The sequence below is a fragment of the Stylophora pistillata genome, chromosome 8, assembly GCF_964205215.1.
Source record: "Stylophora pistillata chromosome 8, jaStyPist1.2, whole genome shotgun sequence".
Classification (NCBI taxonomy): domain Eukaryota; kingdom Metazoa; phylum Cnidaria; class Anthozoa; order Scleractinia; family Pocilloporidae; genus Stylophora; species Stylophora pistillata.
In genome coordinates, this window is record NC_142526.1 from 28,898,922 (window position 1) to 28,918,140 (window position 19,219).

General features: G+C 39.0%; 4 protein-coding genes across 4 annotated transcripts; 2 read left to right on the plus strand and 2 right to left on the minus strand.

The window, feature by feature from the left end:
- Window positions 1-1,522: 1,522 nt before the first annotated feature.
- On the minus strand, window positions 1,523-9,822 carry LOC111324011 (polycomb protein eed). Its single transcript, XM_022927487.2, has 16 exons — window positions 9,475-9,822; window positions 8,419-8,517; window positions 7,591-7,656; window positions 6,939-7,039; window positions 6,725-6,749; window positions 6,045-6,126; window positions 5,759-5,850; window positions 5,246-5,335; window positions 4,792-4,835; window positions 4,041-4,146; window positions 3,522-3,584; window positions 3,285-3,322; window positions 3,121-3,181; window positions 2,359-2,432; window positions 1,820-1,888; window positions 1,523-1,719 (listed from the first exon to the last, which is right to left on the minus strand). Exons 1-16 carry the CDS (start codon window positions 9,718-9,720, stop codon window positions 1,662-1,664), a joined length of 1,314 nt encoding a protein of 437 aa, XP_022783222.2. The 5' UTR covers window positions 9,721-9,822; the 3' UTR covers window positions 1,523-1,661.
- Window positions 9,823-9,901: 79 nt separating this feature from the next.
- Window positions 9,902-12,958, plus strand: LOC111324015 (poly(A) RNA polymerase GLD2-A-like). Its single transcript, XM_088729455.1, has 3 exons — window positions 9,902-10,658; window positions 11,440-11,656; window positions 12,137-12,958. Exons 1-3 carry the CDS (start codon window positions 10,326-10,328, stop codon window positions 12,586-12,588), a joined length of 1,002 nt encoding a protein of 333 aa, XP_088585581.1. The 5' UTR covers window positions 9,902-10,325; the 3' UTR covers window positions 12,589-12,958.
- Window positions 12,959-13,827: 869 nt separating this feature from the next.
- LOC111324034 (poly(A) RNA polymerase GLD2) lies at window positions 13,828-15,572 on the plus strand. Its single transcript, XM_022927520.2, has 3 exons — window positions 13,828-14,185; window positions 14,360-14,576; window positions 14,988-15,572. Exons 1-3 carry the CDS (start codon window positions 13,874-13,876, stop codon window positions 15,440-15,442), a joined length of 984 nt encoding a protein of 327 aa, XP_022783255.2. The 5' UTR covers window positions 13,828-13,873; the 3' UTR covers window positions 15,443-15,572.
- A 472-nt stretch (window positions 15,573-16,044) lies between these two features.
- Window positions 16,045-19,140, minus strand: LOC111324025 (poly(A) RNA polymerase GLD2-B). Its single transcript, XM_022927509.2, has 3 exons — window positions 18,804-19,140; window positions 17,665-17,881; window positions 16,045-17,099 (listed from the first exon to the last, which is right to left on the minus strand). Exons 1-3 carry the CDS (start codon window positions 19,125-19,127, stop codon window positions 16,648-16,650), a joined length of 993 nt encoding a protein of 330 aa, XP_022783244.2. The 5' UTR covers window positions 19,128-19,140; the 3' UTR covers window positions 16,045-16,647.
- Window positions 19,141-19,219: the final 79 nt, after the last annotated feature.

Sequence of the window (19,219 nt, forward strand, 5' to 3'; positions counted from 1 at the left end):
TACAAGTCACTTTAAACACTTTACGCGACTACAGCCTCTCTGTGGCGGTCTTTCTTTTTTTCCAATCCCTTCCCTCCCCCCCCCCTTTTATTTTTGTAATTTGTATCTAAGGACGGAAAACTGTCACTGTGACGCCTAGGTTCTCGCACTTTTTGTGAGGACTTTGACTGGGACGATCTAGCTTTTGCTGGATCGTAAGCGTCAGGCGGAATTGGAATAAGATGTAAACATCTTGATTTTTGGGACTCCGATTCTGCTAAGGTTGACCCTGATTTCGATTTAGTAATTGCTCTTATGACCGCGACTCCAATGCTGGGGAAAACCGGCTTCAAGCAATTGGAATCACTGAAGAAATGACGTTACTGTGCCGCTGCCTTGCATTCAAAACCATCGATTACAGCTAACACACTTTATTAGAATCTGTAGATTTATCCCATACTTTCTTCCAACACAGCTTCATCTGTCGCTCCCCACTTATTCTATTCAACTGCGGAATACGTCTTATTCTCAAAACCAGGTCAGTTTACAACACTCCTAGAACATTAGAACTCTCGTAAGATCATCTGAGAAAGGGTGTTTGTTCACATTTGGCCTTAGTGTGACCCAAGCTTCTGTCTCCAAGTCTTTTGCTTTCTGTTTAGACCCAAGTAAGGCCTGTCCCTCCTTTATGTATGCCAACTGTTCCTGTTGTAGCTCTTTCGTTTTCTCAGATATTAAATTCCTCAGAGATTCTTTCAGCGCATTCAACTGACATTCTGCGAGTTTTCCCAGTTCATCACTTGTGAATTTCGTTTCTGTCTCCTGCTGGAACAAGGCCGCAAAGAGTTTGCGCAGAAAAGCGAACGGACTGATCGCGCGATTGGACTTCACATTAAAACGCTTTAACTTCACCTCAATATTTCGCTCTGTTAATAAATACTCCCGAATTCTGTGGTAAAGAGTTTGCCTTTGCGTCTTCCTTAATTTGTTTTCGCAATTCCTGCACGTAGCACTTTGATTTCTTTGTGGAGAGCGAATCTCTACGACGTACCTTGTTTCCGTAGAGTCTTCAAGCTCACTTCCTGTTATGCCATTGTAAGCGACGGTTTGGTTCTTTACATCAACACGCACGGAATCTGTCATGGTTTGCTTTTTTTCCTGTTACTAAAATAGCATCTTTCTTTAAACAAAATATGCGTCATAAATGGAACAAACGCGTGAAGCGCGCACGCGCAGAGCACTGTTCGTACCGTGAATTAGCCTGTGACGAGAGCGTGCTCGTAGATCAACTACGAATTCTTTTATTAGACTCAGAGTTTAAACAATCGTTTGTCCATTACGGAGCAGTTCAGGTGAAAACGGCAAAGTCTGGCAATTTCATTCCGCTGAACGGTTGATCTCATTACTGAGTGGTGAAAATTTGAACGTGGATTTTATCAAACTTAGAAAAATAAATCGAAACAGTTCTCGGCGAAGCGAGGCCTCAGATTGTTTGATACTCCGATTTGAAAGGAAAAAAAATTAACACAAGTACGACAGCTCGTTATTTGACAGTTAGTCTCTTTTTAATGAAACAAAAGTTCGTTGGGTGTCATAACAGCTACGGACGAAAAAATGTACAGTACAAAAATGTGTTGGTGGAGTTATTATACATTAAACCAATGACGAGATAGAACGGATTTTTATCTGACTCTGTCCCACCTCCATAGCGTACCGTCATCACAAACAGATATTAGAATCCTGAAAAGAAAGACATCGGAAGAAGATTTGATTTGCGACGAATTCCAAAAGATACTGATATGTTAAGGACCACTCTGTGGATATTTCATTGCAGACTTACTTGCCGTCCTTACTGAATCCCGTTTGTCTGATGGCTGATACACACTTGTTGTGCACAAGAGTTGTGGATCTATAAAAGAACAATCAGCTTATGTAAATAAGTCACACCCGTGAAGTTTGTAGAGTTTACTATAAAGTAGGTTTCAAAAGATCACGTGGTTGCTTGTCATGCGCGTAAACCCCGTTGCAGTATTTCCGGGCTTTGCAACAGTCCGTGATGTGCTCTAGGGTTTTATACGGTCTTATTCTCAGTATATACCGAATCGAAATATGGCGTCCAATTTGAATTGCCGTTGTTCTGGACTCACTAGCCTCGTCTTCACGTGGAAACACAAAAGGATTATTACATGCGTGAGAGGCTAGTGAGTCCAGAACGATGGCAATGCAAACTGGACGCCATATTTCGATTCGGTGTATAAGGCAGCCATATTGCAGGACAACTACAACAGTTAAAACAAATTTCAATAACAGCCAAGGATGCAGAACTCAAACAGAAAGATTTCAACTTGAATTAAAAGTTACCCTAACAATTTACATTACCTAGCTTTTGTTGGATCGTCAACGCCAATGTCCCAAACAAATGTCTTCCCTGTTTGATTCCCGACTGCCATTAGCTGGAATGCAATGGAAATCGTAATAAAGGTTATGACGTCGTCAACTTTTGTGCTCTCAGATACGGTTGCAAAGCGTCTTAGCTTTAATGTGTGCATTCCTTTTTCAAGACCTTAAAGAAGCGAGTTAACCGCGTATTAATACTTCAATACCTAACGGTAACCAGCATCTCGTATCACCCAACAGTATTACTTCTGAATCAAACAGTCAGGTCCTGAGAATATTGGAGATGATTCCCTAACTAGACAAACTCTTTCTTTCACACAAATTCTCCTCGTCAGTATATAAGGAATACATAGACAACAGTATGGAGAATACGTATTCTGTTGTCGGGTAGAGACGATTAAGGCAAGCGACTGCTTCCGTTTTTTTCTTTCTTGGTCTCCCGTGTAAAGATAAAGCTTTCTTCACCTCATCTGCTAGTTCTTGGTTAACACATTGCACAGTGTTTAGACACATTTCAATGTTAATTTAAAGTTGTTGGGTCCAAAAACTGGAGGCGTCACTATGTGACTTGAAACGACTTTAATGTACCAGGGGAGGTCGCGCACCGTGAGATAGATGTCTTTTCCGAATAAACATCACTGATACTATAGTCAGAGCTCAAATACCACGCTCTCTATCCAGACTCCCATGTGCTAAACGTTGGATTGGCTGCGCCACTAAAACATTCTGAAAACAAATTCTTACCCTCTGTTCGTAATCTAAAGAGAATCTCATGTACCAGATATCACACTGGGAAAACTCAAACCTGTAGAAAAAAATCAGCATTTAAGGATGTGTAATGTTACAACATAAAAGAGAACTGGATTACGGAAAAATTCTTTCTCGTGGAAACAATACATTTTACTCACCGGTGAAGTACCGTTACAACCCGATCAGAATTGAAAGGCTGTAAAAGAGAATGGAACAATAATTAGTAACCTGACGTCGCGATGGTTTTTGGCTCGTTCCACTAGAAACGAAAACTTAACTAGAAGGGATTGATGGGAGATCCTTATAAACCAAACCGCTCAGAATATCAAAGGGAAAATGACAACTCCGAGGTACATCTTCTCTGTCGTGAAATAAATACATTTGATATTTCTTACCCCATTAAAAATGTCTTCAAATCGCTCTTGTGGTTTCCAGCACACGATGCAGTTTTCACAGGACTGGAAATAAAAAAAAATTGAATTAGCAACTGATGTTTGGATTCACAACTGTATACGTTTAGCTACATTTGAAAGGTAAATTCAAAGATCCTGGAATCATAGACAAAACTGTTGTGACAACTGCTGCATTTTTTTTTTCAAATGAATCTACCTTTCCTGCCTCCCCCCCCCCACCCTTACATGTTTTTTCCACCTCGAAACTCAAAATTTGAAGTAAGAGGACGAGCTAAAATTACAGTCAGTTAACAAGGCCTTTTTTACGTCTCCATCTATACTTATTATGAATACATTATACAAGAAAGACCTTGCAAGGCATCTCTGGAATAACTAAAACAAGATTCTGATTAAAATATTAAGATTGGCACCCAATAAGTTCCCCCCACTTTCCCCCCACCTCCCCCCTCCCACTTTCCCTTATGAAAGCTTGACTGTCCCACAGTCATAAAAGCAACTTACCTTAGACAAGATAAGGTCACCAAAGAAGCGAACACTGTCTACATAGTTTCTATGAATGTCCCTGGTGGTGAAGTCAGGATAGTGCAGCTTGACAGTGTGAAAAGCTCTGCAATAAATAAGACAACAGATCACTTGTAGTTAGCACCAAAGTGTATATGATTGGTTGGTTCATAACACAACCAGTATTGGGAAAAAGTTTTAATGACCATGTGAACCCAAAGAAGAAACAAACAGGAAAGGTGGGAGGGGAAAACACAGCTTTGCAGAGCCAGCCCTTTACTAACCAGTACTGTCAAATGCTCTGTACTGAAGTACAGCTGACCAGTGTACTGGCCAATGCTCTGTACTGAAGTACAGCTGACCAGTACTGGCCAATGCTCTGTACTGAAGTACAGCTGACCAGTACTGACAGATGTTCTTTCCTGAGTGATGCTATGGAGCCACCGTCTCTGTGTTTGGTGACAAGAAACAAGAGACAAGAAATCACAGTGACTTTGACTTTGGCCTTGGCCTGAATCCAGCTGCATGATCCCGGAGATACACTTAAGGATATTACGCATTAAATAACAAGCAGTAGTACTGGGTACTCAACTCAAGCCAGATAAGTTTTAGAGTCTGACAACCCCGTAAATGGCCGCCTTTGCAGGTATTGTCTAGTTTATGGCCAAAAATGGGTGTGGAGGAGGGTTAATGATAGGGATTTGTTGAGCAGTGTATTTCACAGTCCTCTTTTAGGTTTTAAAATACTCACTTCTCAGTTTTGTTTTGATCATATAAATGAGACTCTGCAATAGCCTAAAATAGAAAAGGGGGCAAAACAAGGAGAAAGTATTTGCTACTTTTACATAATAAAAGGTAAGTTTGATTAAAAACATAACAGAGCTTATCCAATTTTAATTCATGTATCCCTCAAAGACCTCAGCAATTTGCCAAACTCAATATTGGACATTACAAATAATCACTGTCTCTACAACTTTACATCAGACTCTGTTTGAAGGGTAGATAAATGCTTGCAATTGGATGAATCATTGTCCAGTGGATAGCACAGTGTGTCTTATTAACACTTATCACTGGATATTGAGTTATCCAATGGATACATTTCAGCATTATCTGTCCTGTGAAAAATTGTGCCCAGGCCTTTTGATTGTATCCCTGAATAAACTTTTAGAATTTGCAAGCCACCAAATTCGTCATTTTGATTTTACCTTCTTCACAGCATCAGTTTGAAGTGACCATATCTTCAGTGAGTGATCCATACCACAAGACACCATTTTTTCACCCAGAATATCAAAGTCCTTGAACAAATCAAAACATATGTCACCAAAAACAATATACTGCCTTACACTTTTCTTGTGAAAATTAAGCAAACATTCTTTGTCATGAGCAAAAAGAAGCTTAAAGTTTACCTAACTTAGAAGTTAATTTCAAAATGATTTCACTGTTCAAAGAAAAAGTATTTCTAAAAAAATCTCCACTGGGTTTGTTTTTACTATTATATTGAAAGGTGTTTTCCTTTTATAAACTGAACTTGGTTAAAAAAAATTCAAAGCATCACAACAATTAATGGGTGTCAAAGGAAGCAGTAAGCTGCATTGCCATTTAAATCCAAAGGGTATGGTGGCTCTGTGATAGGCTAAGAGAATGAAAGGAGAGGAATAAAAAAAAGGGGAAAGAAGGGAAAAGAGAAAATTTTTGTGATAATGAACTAAGATACATACTGTACTGAGGACTTCATCTCTATGTCCATCCACTCCACCAAATATTGCAACCAACACATCAGTTTTGATATTCCACAGTCTTAAACTGTGATCTAGCAAACAAAGAAATGGATATACAACCTCATCTTGCTTTGAGACAAATTATCTTCACCTGCCTTGATTACTATACCAAATGCGTGAAACATTAAAAGTGATATGATTTTTAAGCACAAAGCAAATCAAACCAAAAGCAATGTGATTCCAGAAAGCTTGCCACACTTGATTGAAAACCATGTAATGGTGTTACCTTTGCTTGCTGATAGAAGTAAATAAGGCTCAACTGGGTGACACTTGAGTTCATTAATGGCTCCGCCATGGCCAATATAATGCTGTAAGTAACGAACAACACCACAAGAAAGTGAAAAATGTATCAATGAAAGAATGTCACTTTTCTAACCAAACATGAGTGAATACCTGTGTATGAGCCACACCTTTTCCCACAATTTTTTGAGCAAATCGGGAGTGCAGTTTATCAGTGAGATCATCTTGAAAACATAATAGCATTTTTAAAACAAGTTTTGAGTTTAACTTAGTGTTTTCATAAGGAAAATCACTACCTCACCAGTATAAGAACATCAAAAAGTGCAAAATAAATTTGGCCCTTGCACACTCAATCAAATAACTAGAAAAAAAACAACACAAACTCAGAAAAATTAGTAAAGGCTGAAAGTTTTCAAAGAAACTGTGGTGCTGCAATGGTGGGGGTAACAAGGTAATTTGGTTATATCAACTAAGTTGAAATTGTAAATTGGCCACCGTAACGAATAAAAAAGCTGATGTTTCGAGCATTAGCCCTTCATCAGAACGAAACGGTAATGACAAAGGGCTAACGCTTGAAACATCAGCTTTTTTTAATTCCTTATGGTGGCCAATTTACAATTTCAACTTAGTTGATAAAACCAAATTATCAGAAAAATTAGTACTGACCTTGATACAGTTCATGCTTATTGGACTGAAACAGAATAAAAAAAGACTTCAGTAAAATACCTTAATGAATCAAACCATGGTCTACCATATCATTAACCAAGTAATAGGATATCAGACGTTATGGAAGACAGTAAAACGTTCAATTAAAAAAAAGGAACAACTGATTCAGACAACAGAAAGTTTCATAACATTCATTGGTAGCTATGGTAACAACCTGATGAATCTGATGATTCCTCTTGTACCAGCAATAGCAAGTAATGGTTCCCCTGTGTCAGGATGGTATGACCATGCACATGTGTAGAAACTCTCCTCTGGCCATGAGTTGTTAAAGGTTTATAACGATGAATGCAGCTAAAGCACTTTAAACTCACTAGTGTCTCAACAAACAGACTGGGTACCAACTGAGAACAGTATACAATAATCTGCAGGGGTTTCATTAAGAGCCGGGCACCGGCCAAATTGACCGGTTGTAAGGACAGTTTTGCCCAGCTGGTTTAACAATCTGGAGGAAGGTTTATCTTATAAAGAAGTTTAGTTCAAAAAGTTTTGCCCGCCTGTGAAAACCAGTTGCCCTCCTGCTGAAAAAATTAATGAAACCCCTGAATCTGTCAAGTAAGAACGACTAACCTCCTTTGACAGAACTGAAAATAATGCCTGTCTTATTTACTTTATGTAATTATATATGTCTTCATGTTACTACAAGTATTACCTCTATCTATAAAAGGTATTTGAAAACATTTCACTGACTTTACCACAATATGATCAACATTCCTTTTTTTTGGACACCCCTCTCCCACCCAAGCACCATAAATTTGTAAGGCAGAGGGTAAGTAAAAGTCCTCATAAGTTTATATAAAAAAAGATACATCAGCATCCATATAAGCTTGAAGTAGCTTGATCACACCCTTTGCTTCACACTGGTAGATTGTCACCTGAAGACAAATCACATTTTTCAGAATTCGCATTCTCTATTTTATCTCCACTTTACCACCTTGGCAGACCCTTCACATAATATGATTTTCTTAAGGTTCAAAATAAATTTCTACTCATGACAAATACCAAACATCTTTCTTTACCAAGTGACCAGGCTCAACATTTATTGCCAGTCTCACTCTAAACCTTCCTGGACACCTCTGACATTTTTTGTCCCAGTATGTACAACTGTAGACTAGCTCACCCAAAAGTGGTCCAAGGTTCAGTTGGTATCTGACAGCAAATTTGTGAAACCGCCTCCCGGTTAGCTCAATGGATAGAGCGCTGGACGGTTATGCGGGAGGTCAAGGGTTTGAGCCCCAGACGGACCAACACTCAAGGTCTTAAAATAATTGAGAAGAATTTGCTACCTTTCTATAACATCAAATGGTTAGATATTCTAATCTTCTAGGATAAGGACGAATAAATGGAGGTCCCGTCTCCTGCAGGCTTGGGGTAGGAGACATTAATTTCCCACACATGAGATTACTGTGTGATGGATGTCCTCCCCTGGGGTGGGATGGGTGGGAAGGTGGACTAGCACGAATGGTTCCTATGTTCCTTTCTAGTCCTTCCCCACTGCAAATAATGCAGTGAAAATGGAGTAAATTAAATTAAATATCTTTGATAGAATCCTAATGAGAAATGTAGATGTTTCCTTTCCTTCTTATTACGCCAGCAACAGATACACAAAGTTTTTCTTTTTCTTTAGTTTATATTACCCTGTTGCTTCCGACTGTTGCAAACATGTTCAGATCATCAGTTCCTTCTGGCACATTGTGATTAAACTGTATAGCAAATATAGGCTGTTTGTGATCCTCCTGTTACACCCAGATAAGAGAAAAAAAACTTGTCAACAAAATCCCTGTCTACATATTATTAATGATAAAAATGTCACAAGCCTTGCTTTTGCAACAAAACAAATATCCCATTTCAGAATTACCTTTGGCCTCTTTTTCAAAGCAAGACCCGGTGCTCATACTTTCATATGATTATAAGTTTCCATTCACAAGCAAATTATGCTCATGTTCATGAGTATGGTTAAGCATCAGGCCACATTTTAAAAAAAGAGTCCAAAAGTAATTTGGAAATGGCCTATTATGCAGTAGATTATGGAAGCAACAAGTATTTCCTAATACCCCAAATTCATATATTATTCAAATTTGATTGATTCTAACCTCAGCTATGAATAAAGTGGCCACATGGGATAAACTTATGGGTACACAAGAAACTCTGAAATATAACTCGACTTGTCCTGGTCGACATATCTGTGGCCATACCATGTCATATCTTAACTGATATAGCAACAACAATTCACTTAATCTTATTTCATCTGGCTCACTGGTTGGAAACCTACACACCCCGTAAGTATATAGCTTTTTATTACCATGATATAAAAGCAATTTCTCCTAACAAATAACCAGAGCAGTTCTTCAATAAAAGCAGCACATTCTGGCGGAAAACTTTCTTAATTCTCACCAAATGTCTGCATGACATATCTGATTGCGAGGAGATTCTACCCAGTGATCACAAGTGATATGGCGAGCTCACTCGCGAGTGGTAAAGACAAAATAAGAAGCTTAGCAATTAGTACACGCAAGAAACAAAAACAAGCGATCTGTAAATTTCAAGCTTTTCAAGTTGAAAAGCGAGGCACGTGGTTCTCAGCTCTGACAAAAAAATGAAAAAATGCGCGGTAAACATCAAAAACCAGATCTTCAAATGTTATCACACGAACTTTAAATAAAGAGAAAGGATGTAACAAAAAAGAGATTTACCCTGAGAAAATTGGCGCATTTGAAGGCTAAACTTTTCTTCTTCCTGCCTTTTCCACGGAATCCTCTCTTTAAGATTGCGGCTTGTGTTGAATTCGAATTGGAACTGCTGACAGTCGAATCATTGTCGCTGTCATCCTCGTCAAGTTTAGCTTGTTTCCCTCCTCTTTCGAGTTCTACATCTGATCCTGTGCCTTCCGCATCCACAGGATCCTCTGTCTGAAGAGACGATGGTGTTTCTTCGGTCATTGCTCAAATCAAACTCTGATCAGATTTCTGTTTTGTTCCCACTCAGGCGTCAAAACGTGGTCGATACACTATCTGTCACATACACGACTACTCTTTAGCAAAATGTCACGCAGTTGTGACCCAGTCTTCTTCTCCCGCCGCCGGGGAAATACATTTCTGACAAACGTACGCTTGTGAAAAGTAAACACAAGGAACATTTCCATTTTTTTTCTAATTCTTCAACCCGTAACGGAGCTACTGGAGTGCAGCTTCCATTATCAGTATTTTAAAGTCATAGCCAATGACATTTCTCTTAAATTCATCCCGTGGCTGATAAATGTTTGTAAGAAAAGCATCCAGGAAATAATTCAATTTAACATCCACAAGATAAGTATAGACCTGAAAAACTGACCAATCACCGCGCAGCATGATTTCTAGGAAACTTAATTATAGATAAAGGACGGCATTTTCTTAGAAAATGTTAAACTTCGTAGAAGTACAAATTAGAGCACGTTAGAACCTATTCTTAACGCGATAACGGAAAAATCACGGAGGTATTTAAGTTTTTAAAGTTCAAGATGGCGCCCAGTATCTCCAGGTAGATTTTACGTCCAATTTCGTCCATAATGGCGAGTGTTAGTGGGAAAACAAGTTTATCGCATCCCCTACTTAGTTCTCAGATTGAAGAAAAGTTTTCAGCGAATCAACAAACGCAGAAGATTTACGATAAAAAAGATACATGGAGGCAGGAAATGGAACTTATCATCCAAGAGCTGTACCCTAGCTGTTGCCTTGTGATGTGCGGTTCGTCTGCGAACGGATTTGGAAGCATCGAAAGCGACATCGATTTGACTCTGGTGCTGGGCATCGAAGGCACAACTGCTAATGCCAGAGAAACGTATACGCTCAGGAGAATCGAATCACTCTTCAGTCGTAAACCTCGCCGCTTTGAAACAGAGGTATCTGCGTCTCTTAAGGCTACTTTGCAACAGACCTTTGTCAATTTGTTATTTTAATTCACAATTTAATCTGGTATTTCTTTTAGCTTGAGATAATTATCTTGCATAACTGTATCTGCAGTCCCTTCTTTGTTTCTTATTTATCACGTTCTTGGAATAATCCAGAAATTCTCGTAAATGCTGTTGTTCGGATTGAACGAAATTTGGGCGGAGAATTGTAAATCTGAAGGTGTAGTCTGATCGTCCGGGTGAGTGTAGTCCTGAGAAGGACTGTTGTCGGTGGTAGTGACTGACGTTTCGACAACCTGTGCGGAAGTCATCATCAGAGTGAAGTTTCGACAACCTGTGCGGAAGTCATCATAATTATACTCAAGGACTCTGATGATGACTTCCGCACAGGTTGTCGAAACGTCAGTCACTACCACCGACAACAGTCCTTCTCAGGACTACACTCACCCGGACGATCAGACTACACCTTCAGATGTTACCCCCGGGTTCAAACCATTTACTGCAATTGTAAATCTCCTAGAATGTCCAATGAGAAATGCAGTAGATTGAACCGGCTGCCCTATTTGCGTATAGTAAACAATAAGCAAGCTAGCTGACGTTTCCTTTTTTGTTGCAGTTTTCGCCTCAACGATCGTACTGGGGGAGGGGGGAGGGGGGAGGGGGAGGGAGGGGTACAAGTGCGTTGCTGGAAAGAGAAAGTGAAATTCTACATGGCACAGCTACAGAAAGGCCATTAAGGCATTTCTAGTAGAGTATTTGCTATTTATTCCAGGTTGTTCCAAATGCCAAAGTCCCCATAATTATACTCAAGGATAAAGAGAAGTCGTTTGAAACGGACATCACTTTGGAGAGCTGGAGCAGCTTGAAAAACGCCTTCCTTTTAAAATGTTATTCTGAGTGTGACTCACGAGTGAAGCCGCTGACAATTGTGATCAAACTGTGGGCTAAAAAGGCTCAAATTGTTGGAGCCAAATTAAAGAGGCTTCCAGGTAAAGTATCAAGGAAATTGAAGGTGATTAGAGAAAGGCCGCGAGAAAGACAGAAAGCAAAGAGGATATCGTGTTGTATTTTTGACTGAGTCACTATATTCTCACGCTATACCTGTGAATCGTGACGATAACTTGCATTTCCCTTTATCACGAAAACCTTGGAGACTTTTCCTACAGTTTGTTGCTTTTTACTAGGTCATTAGTTAGACCTCATAACCTGATTGAGACAAGTTAATTAGCACTGGGGGCCTAAGTGCCAGGAGACATTCGGACTCTTAAGATCTCTTGTATAAACGAACCAGATCAGCTATATTATATTGAGAAGTTCGAAAGTAGTCATCCTCAACCGTGATGTGTTAACCGTGATGTGTTAACGGTGATGTGTTAACCGTGATGTGTTAACCGTGATGTATTAACCGTGATGTGTTAACCGTGATGTGTTAATAAATTTTGCTGCCGGTCATTTTCTATTATGTCCAGGGTTTGCTATCGTTCTCATGGCTATTCACTTCCTACAAGCCGGCTGTTCTCCGCCCGTCCTGCCTGTACTGCATAAAGACTTCCCAGAACTCATCAAAAACACGTCAAATAACGAAGTGATTCACCAACTAACCGATGAAATTCCACTTCAAATCCAGACGTACAACTCAACAAACAAGCAGAGTCTCGGAGAGTTGTTAATCGCGTTTTTCCGGTATTATTCTGCTTTCCAGTGGTCAGAAACCATTTCTGTTCGTGCTGGGAACACAGAACCCACCAACATGTATTCTAGGTTTTGGCGAGGACCCAAAATCAGAATTGAGGACCCCACAGACGGAGGAAATGTAACCAGAGCTGTGTTTGACGAGTATGAAGCTAGGCGCATTAAACAGTCTTTTAAGACTGCGTCAAACAATCTGAATAGGGACTCGTCTTTGGAAAGTATTCTTTGATTTACATCTCATCAAAAATATTAGTATGTTCTGAGATAAACCAATCGAAATCAATTTAGACTCGATAAATTATTGTTATTCTTATTATAAATATTACTATTGAAATGTTTGTAATATATAATTAAGTACAATCTTGTATTTGGTATGCCTGACCTAAAGTAAATGGAGTAAGTTATTCTGATTGTATAATTTAAGGGAGATACATAAACTCCGGGCACTTTATTGTTTTGTGGCATATAATTGACTTTTGTCTTTTGCTTATCTTAAATATCATAGCTAATAGGTTTGTAAACATTTTAATGTTTTTTTTAATTCATTTATCAAACACAAGACAGCAAACCAAGCAAGTACATTAAAACAATTTTTACTCTATCCGCGATTAGGATGTAACTGAACCACCGATGGAACTGAATAACTTTTAAGATTTCCGGAATGTCACGGATGGCAGTTTAAGTAACCTTAAATTTTTTAAGTAGGGATGTGATATATCATGTGAAGTATAACTATCGTGATCAACACAGTTAAACGTATTGACAACGAAAAGACTCTTTAACCTGGAGCTATTAAAAAATTGAGGGATCTCAGGACATTTGTCGCAAATTCAACTTTCTTTCTTATAAATTCCGTAGTGCTAATAAAAAAGAGTTCGAGACTAATTTTTCAGTTCTCAGTAATAACAGTTTTACCTAAGCAAGATTTAACAAATCGATAGAAGTTATCTTAAATGAAGGATGGAGTTGCATAATTATAAGGTGACAACCACAGCACGGTGTGGAAATAGTTTTGTGGTTTGCCTCTCTAACATAAAACGATTCATTCACTTGATATTGAAAAAAGGCAAACAAAAACTGAGGATGTATGATTTCTTTGCCCTGTTTCACACTCGTCGAGTAAAATGATTTTGAATTGAGTGATATTTGTAATTGTAAGAGAAATAATAATCGTTACCTGCGTTAATTTGATTATTTTGATAATATCAGAACGGGCAAAGAGCAATAACCCGAATTAATATAGCATTTTCGGTGAACAAGTTCGAATAATTATTAACAGCGATGTATTAAACTTCAGAAACACTCTTTGTAAACAAAATATCAGAATTTGCATTTTAATGACCACTCACAATTAACTATGCGTGGCATTTCTGAGAATTTTGCTGTTTACGGAAGTAATTGCGTTTTCTCAGAAAACGTTTGAAATTCCTCGAAGGAAACACAAATTCTCCAGTTAACAGCGCTTGTTATCACGCGAGAGGTCTATTATCTCACTCAGATTTGGGTCAATAATTATGGCAAGTAAAAACACTGATAGCAACTCTCAGTTAAGCTCTCAGGTTCAAGAGAAATTTTCAGCGAACCAACAAACGCCAAAGATTTATGATCAAAAGGATTCATGGCGGCGGGAAATGGAGCTTGTTATCCAAGAGCTTTATCCCACCTGTCGCCTTGTGTTGTGTGGGTCTTCTGCGAACGGATTCGGAAGCATCGATAGCGACATCGATCTGATTTTGACCACTGAAGGAAAGGCAGAGGGCGAATCGTACATGTTAAGGAGAATAGAGTCGCTTTTTACTCGAAAGCCTCGACGCTATGAAACAAGGGTGAGTTTTTGCAATCTACTCACTGACAGTTAGTTTCACTGTCTCGCTGCATGAGCTTTTTTGAAAAACGATGAATTATTCCATTCAGTTCTAAGGACATTTTTATTTGAAATGAAGCGATGTGAAGCGAAGAGTTGTATGTGTTTTATGCTGGACAAAGGTTGTCTCTTGTAGGTGGTCACCGACGCCAGAATTCCAATCATAAAGCTCAAAGACAAGGAGAAGTCTTATGAATCTGACATCTCCGTCAATAACTGGGCTAATGTGCGTAACGCTTTCCTTTTGAAATGTTACTCCGAGTGCGATCCAAGAGTGAAACCTCTGGTTGTCACCATCAGACTGTGGGCTCAGAAGGCTGAGATTACCAACGCAAGATTACACCGACTTCCTGGTATTGCCTCAAAAAGGAAAATTTTCCTTATACTCTTTCATTTACACCGATATGTTATAATGTTAAACAATTCATCAATTTACCTTCAACTCATTGTTATGCTATAAAATTATGCAGTCCATGAAACCACGAATCTAATTTTTAATTCTTCTTGTAATCAATTTTTTCTTTTTCCAATGAGTAGACACTTTCTATTCACTTCCTAAGTGACGAGATGGGTGAAAAGGGAGGGGGAGGCGGGGCTGAAGCTGGAAGCCCACTTGATAGGCAACGCTCTCCTATTGTGGAAGTCAACATGGTGACTTTTAAAAATCCCTGATATCTTGCAATTACTTGATTTAGTTATTCTATATGGCGAAGGTTTGATATCTCACCAGGTCTCTACTTTTTTTTTTTTTTTTCGGTCAACAGGTTTCGCAGTCGTGCTACTTGTCATCAATTATCTACAAGCTGGGTGTTCCCCTCCTGTTCTGCCCGCCCTCCAAAAAGATTTCCCAGAACTCTTTCGATCAACAGAATATGATGTCATATCAAAACTCACCGGCAGCGCTCCTCCGCAAGTAAAATCATACAAATCGAAGAACACCCAAAACCTTGGTGAGTTAATGATCGGTTTTTTCAAGTACTACTCCTCTTTTGATTGGAAGAAAACCATATCTGTTCGAATGGGGAATACTCAGCCAACTTCACGATATGGAAGAGTTTGGAGTGGACCCTACATTAAGCTGGAAGATCCAACAGACGAAGGAAATGTCACAAGGGGCGTGTATAACTCGAGTGAATTCACACGTATTAAGAATGCCTTTGAATCTGCCTCGTCTCAGCTGGAACAAAAAGCATCTCTGCAAGACATTTTCTTAAGTTAGAATGATCGACCTCTGAAGCGAGGAGAAATGAAAGTTAGCTTTAAAACAGAAGCCTAGCTAATTCAAAAGTTATTTGTATGCCAGTAAAAGATTTTGATGCACATAATCACAAATATATCCTTTAGCTGATGATCGTAGCCTTTGTGGTGATAACTAGGGGGTGATAGTGGTATAAAACACAAGTATGCATTACAGACCTATCTAAACTATTGTGGGGTATTTTGTTAGAAAAATGTAGAAGAATAGGTCATTAAACTAAACCGGGAACTGGTCAAATGGAGTACACACATTTTTTTTAACATAAAAGTAGAGTTCATTTTATTGTTCTTGACATTAAAACAAAATGATCATTGAGATTTTCGGTAGAACGACCGAATGAAGCAACAAGTAGATTTAGTTGCTCTTCAGCTGTTCACTTCCTCCTGTACTTGAAGATTACAACTAAATTTTTTTTACTGTAGCTTAGCGGCTGAGGACTATCTGTGATAGTTTACGTGAACCGTGTAGCTCTGTTCAATTCAACTGAAGTTGATTGCAAACTCAAAATGGATACCAGACAATGGTAAAAACTAAGTAACCATCAACGATATCAAACTAATTGCTATGGAATGAAAACAAAGCTATTTTATTCGTTGATGCTAAAATGGCCTTTAAATATTACATTTTCCAAAGTCACTAGGCTTTCGATAACAACGAACCAGTATTTATCTATTAAATAACGTTGAAGAACTGACACTCAATACAGTACAATCAAATCAAGAAAAAAAACTGAACTAACTCATTTGTCTTAGAGACAAAGTCTCGAGGGCAATACTGAGAGAATATTGACCGACAATAGAGCATTTTGATTGGCAATTTTAGTTATTGGCCCTCTCACTGCCCGAGTCGCGTAATAAATATATATATAGCAGTATTGCTGCTCTTCAAAAGATAACAGAAAAAACTGCGGATGAATATATGAATGAAAAGAAAAATCCAGTCTCCCATATTGTACTTATTAAAGACATCTGGAGCTTTCACATCGTAACTCTTGGCAATCCCAGTAACATTCTTTTCATCTAGTTTTAAACATGAAAATGGCTCTGGTAAAGAGATCACTCAGCTTCACAAAGAAAATTTGATTTTTTTGGCGAGTTTTAACTGTGTAAGGCCAAAATTCAAAATTGGAGTAATGTAGGGATCGACCTCGGTTTCATCTCAAATTCCTACAAGATTTCCTCCAACGACGGATTGCGCCTCAACCGCGAGAGAGCGCTGCTGAACGCACTCTTGATGCGTGAGAACTCATAGGAATCATACACGGATCTGGTGACGTTACCTCCATCTGAGGGGTCCTCCAGGCGAATGCACGGTCTCTGCCATATCTTGTCGTACGTCGAAGTCGGTCGGGTATTTCCTGAACGAATCGACATGGTTCTACTCCAGTTAAAGGTGGAGTAATACTGAAAGAAGCCGACCAGAAGCTCGCCCAGACTCTGCTTGTTACCGGAACTGAACGCTCGAATTTGAGCAGGGACATCATCTGAAGTAAGCTTGTCGATGATAATGCTGTTAGAAGCTTGAAAGACCGCAGGGAACATTTGTTGTAAGGCGGGCACAACAGAAGGGGTGCAACCCGCTTGAAGATAATGGATTACCAGGAGAACCACAGCGAAACCTAAAAATTAGGAATAATAAAGATATAAAACGAGATCCTTGTAGCTCAGAGGTAGATCAGCTTATGCTATTTTCCTGTTTTCCTGTTTGGTTTCTGTAAATTTTGATTTTTCACTCTCTCTTATGCGTTTTGCTCTTAGTACAAGCCTACCATGTCAACCTGTCACCAAGAGTCACTCAGAAGTTACCCGCATCGTGTTATCTGCAAAGCTACTTATATCTTGGCCAGTCAAAATGAAGGGATGTTTACATGTGTATTATTGAGCTTGTAAGCGAATCAAACCAACCAACCAACCTTTCGTTACAACGAAAAATTGTTATCAACTAAATTATTATCAACTAAATTGATAATATAAATAGCCACCGTAAAGAGTTCTACAACTGATGTTTCGAGCATTTGCAAAACAATCTCTAAACGGTGGCCCATTTAGCAACGCTGTTCATAAAATCAAATTATTGGTGTTGTATTCCCTGCCAACGCAGAACCACATTTCTTTTTAAGAAACGTGCCCCCTTTATTCAACCTTTGATGAGCGATTTTTTGTAACTATCGGTACACCCCGTACCTGCAAGCCTTTTCAGTTTTGCATCAGTAATTCCTGCCCGTTGAGCCCACAGTTTGATTGCCATCACTAGTGGTTTCACTCTTGGGTCACACTCGGAGTAACATTTTAAAACGAAGGCGTTTTTCACGCTGGTCCAGTTTTCTACACTAATGTCAGTTTCAAATGATCTCTCTCTATCTTTGAGCTTGATGATAGGAACTCGTGCGCTTGGAATCACCTGGGGATTATTCAAAATTCAAAGTGAACTTAAAAACAAATCACTGTTTCATATAAATTGTTTAGTTTTCCAGTTAACAGCCTTAAGATTTCCAAACTCAGGATGGTTTACAAAAATTCAAGCACACAGTGTCAGTCGACGATGAAAGTATATCTAGTAGATAATTTATATATGCTTAAAGTTGATGTGACCTTCCCGACATAACAGACTTCTGGGGCAGAACTGATGCCAATGATTGTCAAGTTATCATTGATCGACACTACCGAATAAATTATCAAGATTTTGCTAAAATGGTTTTAGTAATACTGAAGCCAGTATGGTTATGGAGAAGTTCAAAGCAAAATGTGTAATTTAGGCAAGTTTGAGATGATTTGGATGAGCCTTTGATGATAGTTTCCAGTTTCAATCAGTTTACAATAAAGTGAAGGTACTTTCTAGTTTCGAAAAATTAACATGCAACCCATTTTGGTGCATTGCTTTCCTCCTTAGACATTGCATTTACGCAGTAAACCGTGCCCTCTGTGAAAAGAATAAAATAAAATAAAAAAAGAAAGGACACAATACTAGGTATCAGACATGGTTTGATGCTGCTCTGGTTTAAAGATTTAATGAATGTAACCGAGAGGTTACAACGTTTCAACACTCCTGTCTAGTGCCTTCATCAGGGGTAATCCAGTCGTTGCAAGTAGACTTCCTTTTATGTGCTCACTAATTAGCAGCCCTTTTATCTGACGAGGTGTAAATAGGCCTCAGGAAGTAATCCGCCATCATCAAGATTTGAAGGAGCGATTAGATCACCCCTGATGAAGTCACTAGACAGGAGTGTCGAAACGTTGGGTCTATTAATCGTAACTTCTTGGTTACATTCATTAAATCTTTATTCTCTAAATACGTTGAACTATTGAATGATGTGTGGTATTACCTCTGTTTGAAAACGACGACGGTTACTCGTAAAAAGCGACTCTATTCTCCTCAACATGGAAGGCCCAGTCACTGCTACCCCTTCAAAGCACAAAACCAGGTCTATATCACTATGAATGCTGCCAAACCCGTTTGCGGACGAGCCGGAAAGAACGAGTCGACATGACGGGTAGACAGTCTTCACCAAATCCTCAATTTCCTTTCTCCATCGATTCTTCCGATCAAAAACTTCACTCGTTTGACGATTATCCTGAAACTTTTGCTGAATCTGTGTACCTAGTTGATGATACTGATCATTTCTCGAGCTGGAGTTGAAACTGGCCATGAAGGTTCAAGTGGCTAGTAACGAAAACCCAACGATAACGAACTTAGAGTACGACTTATCTGCCAAACTGCGTGATTCCTTTGGAAGGTGGA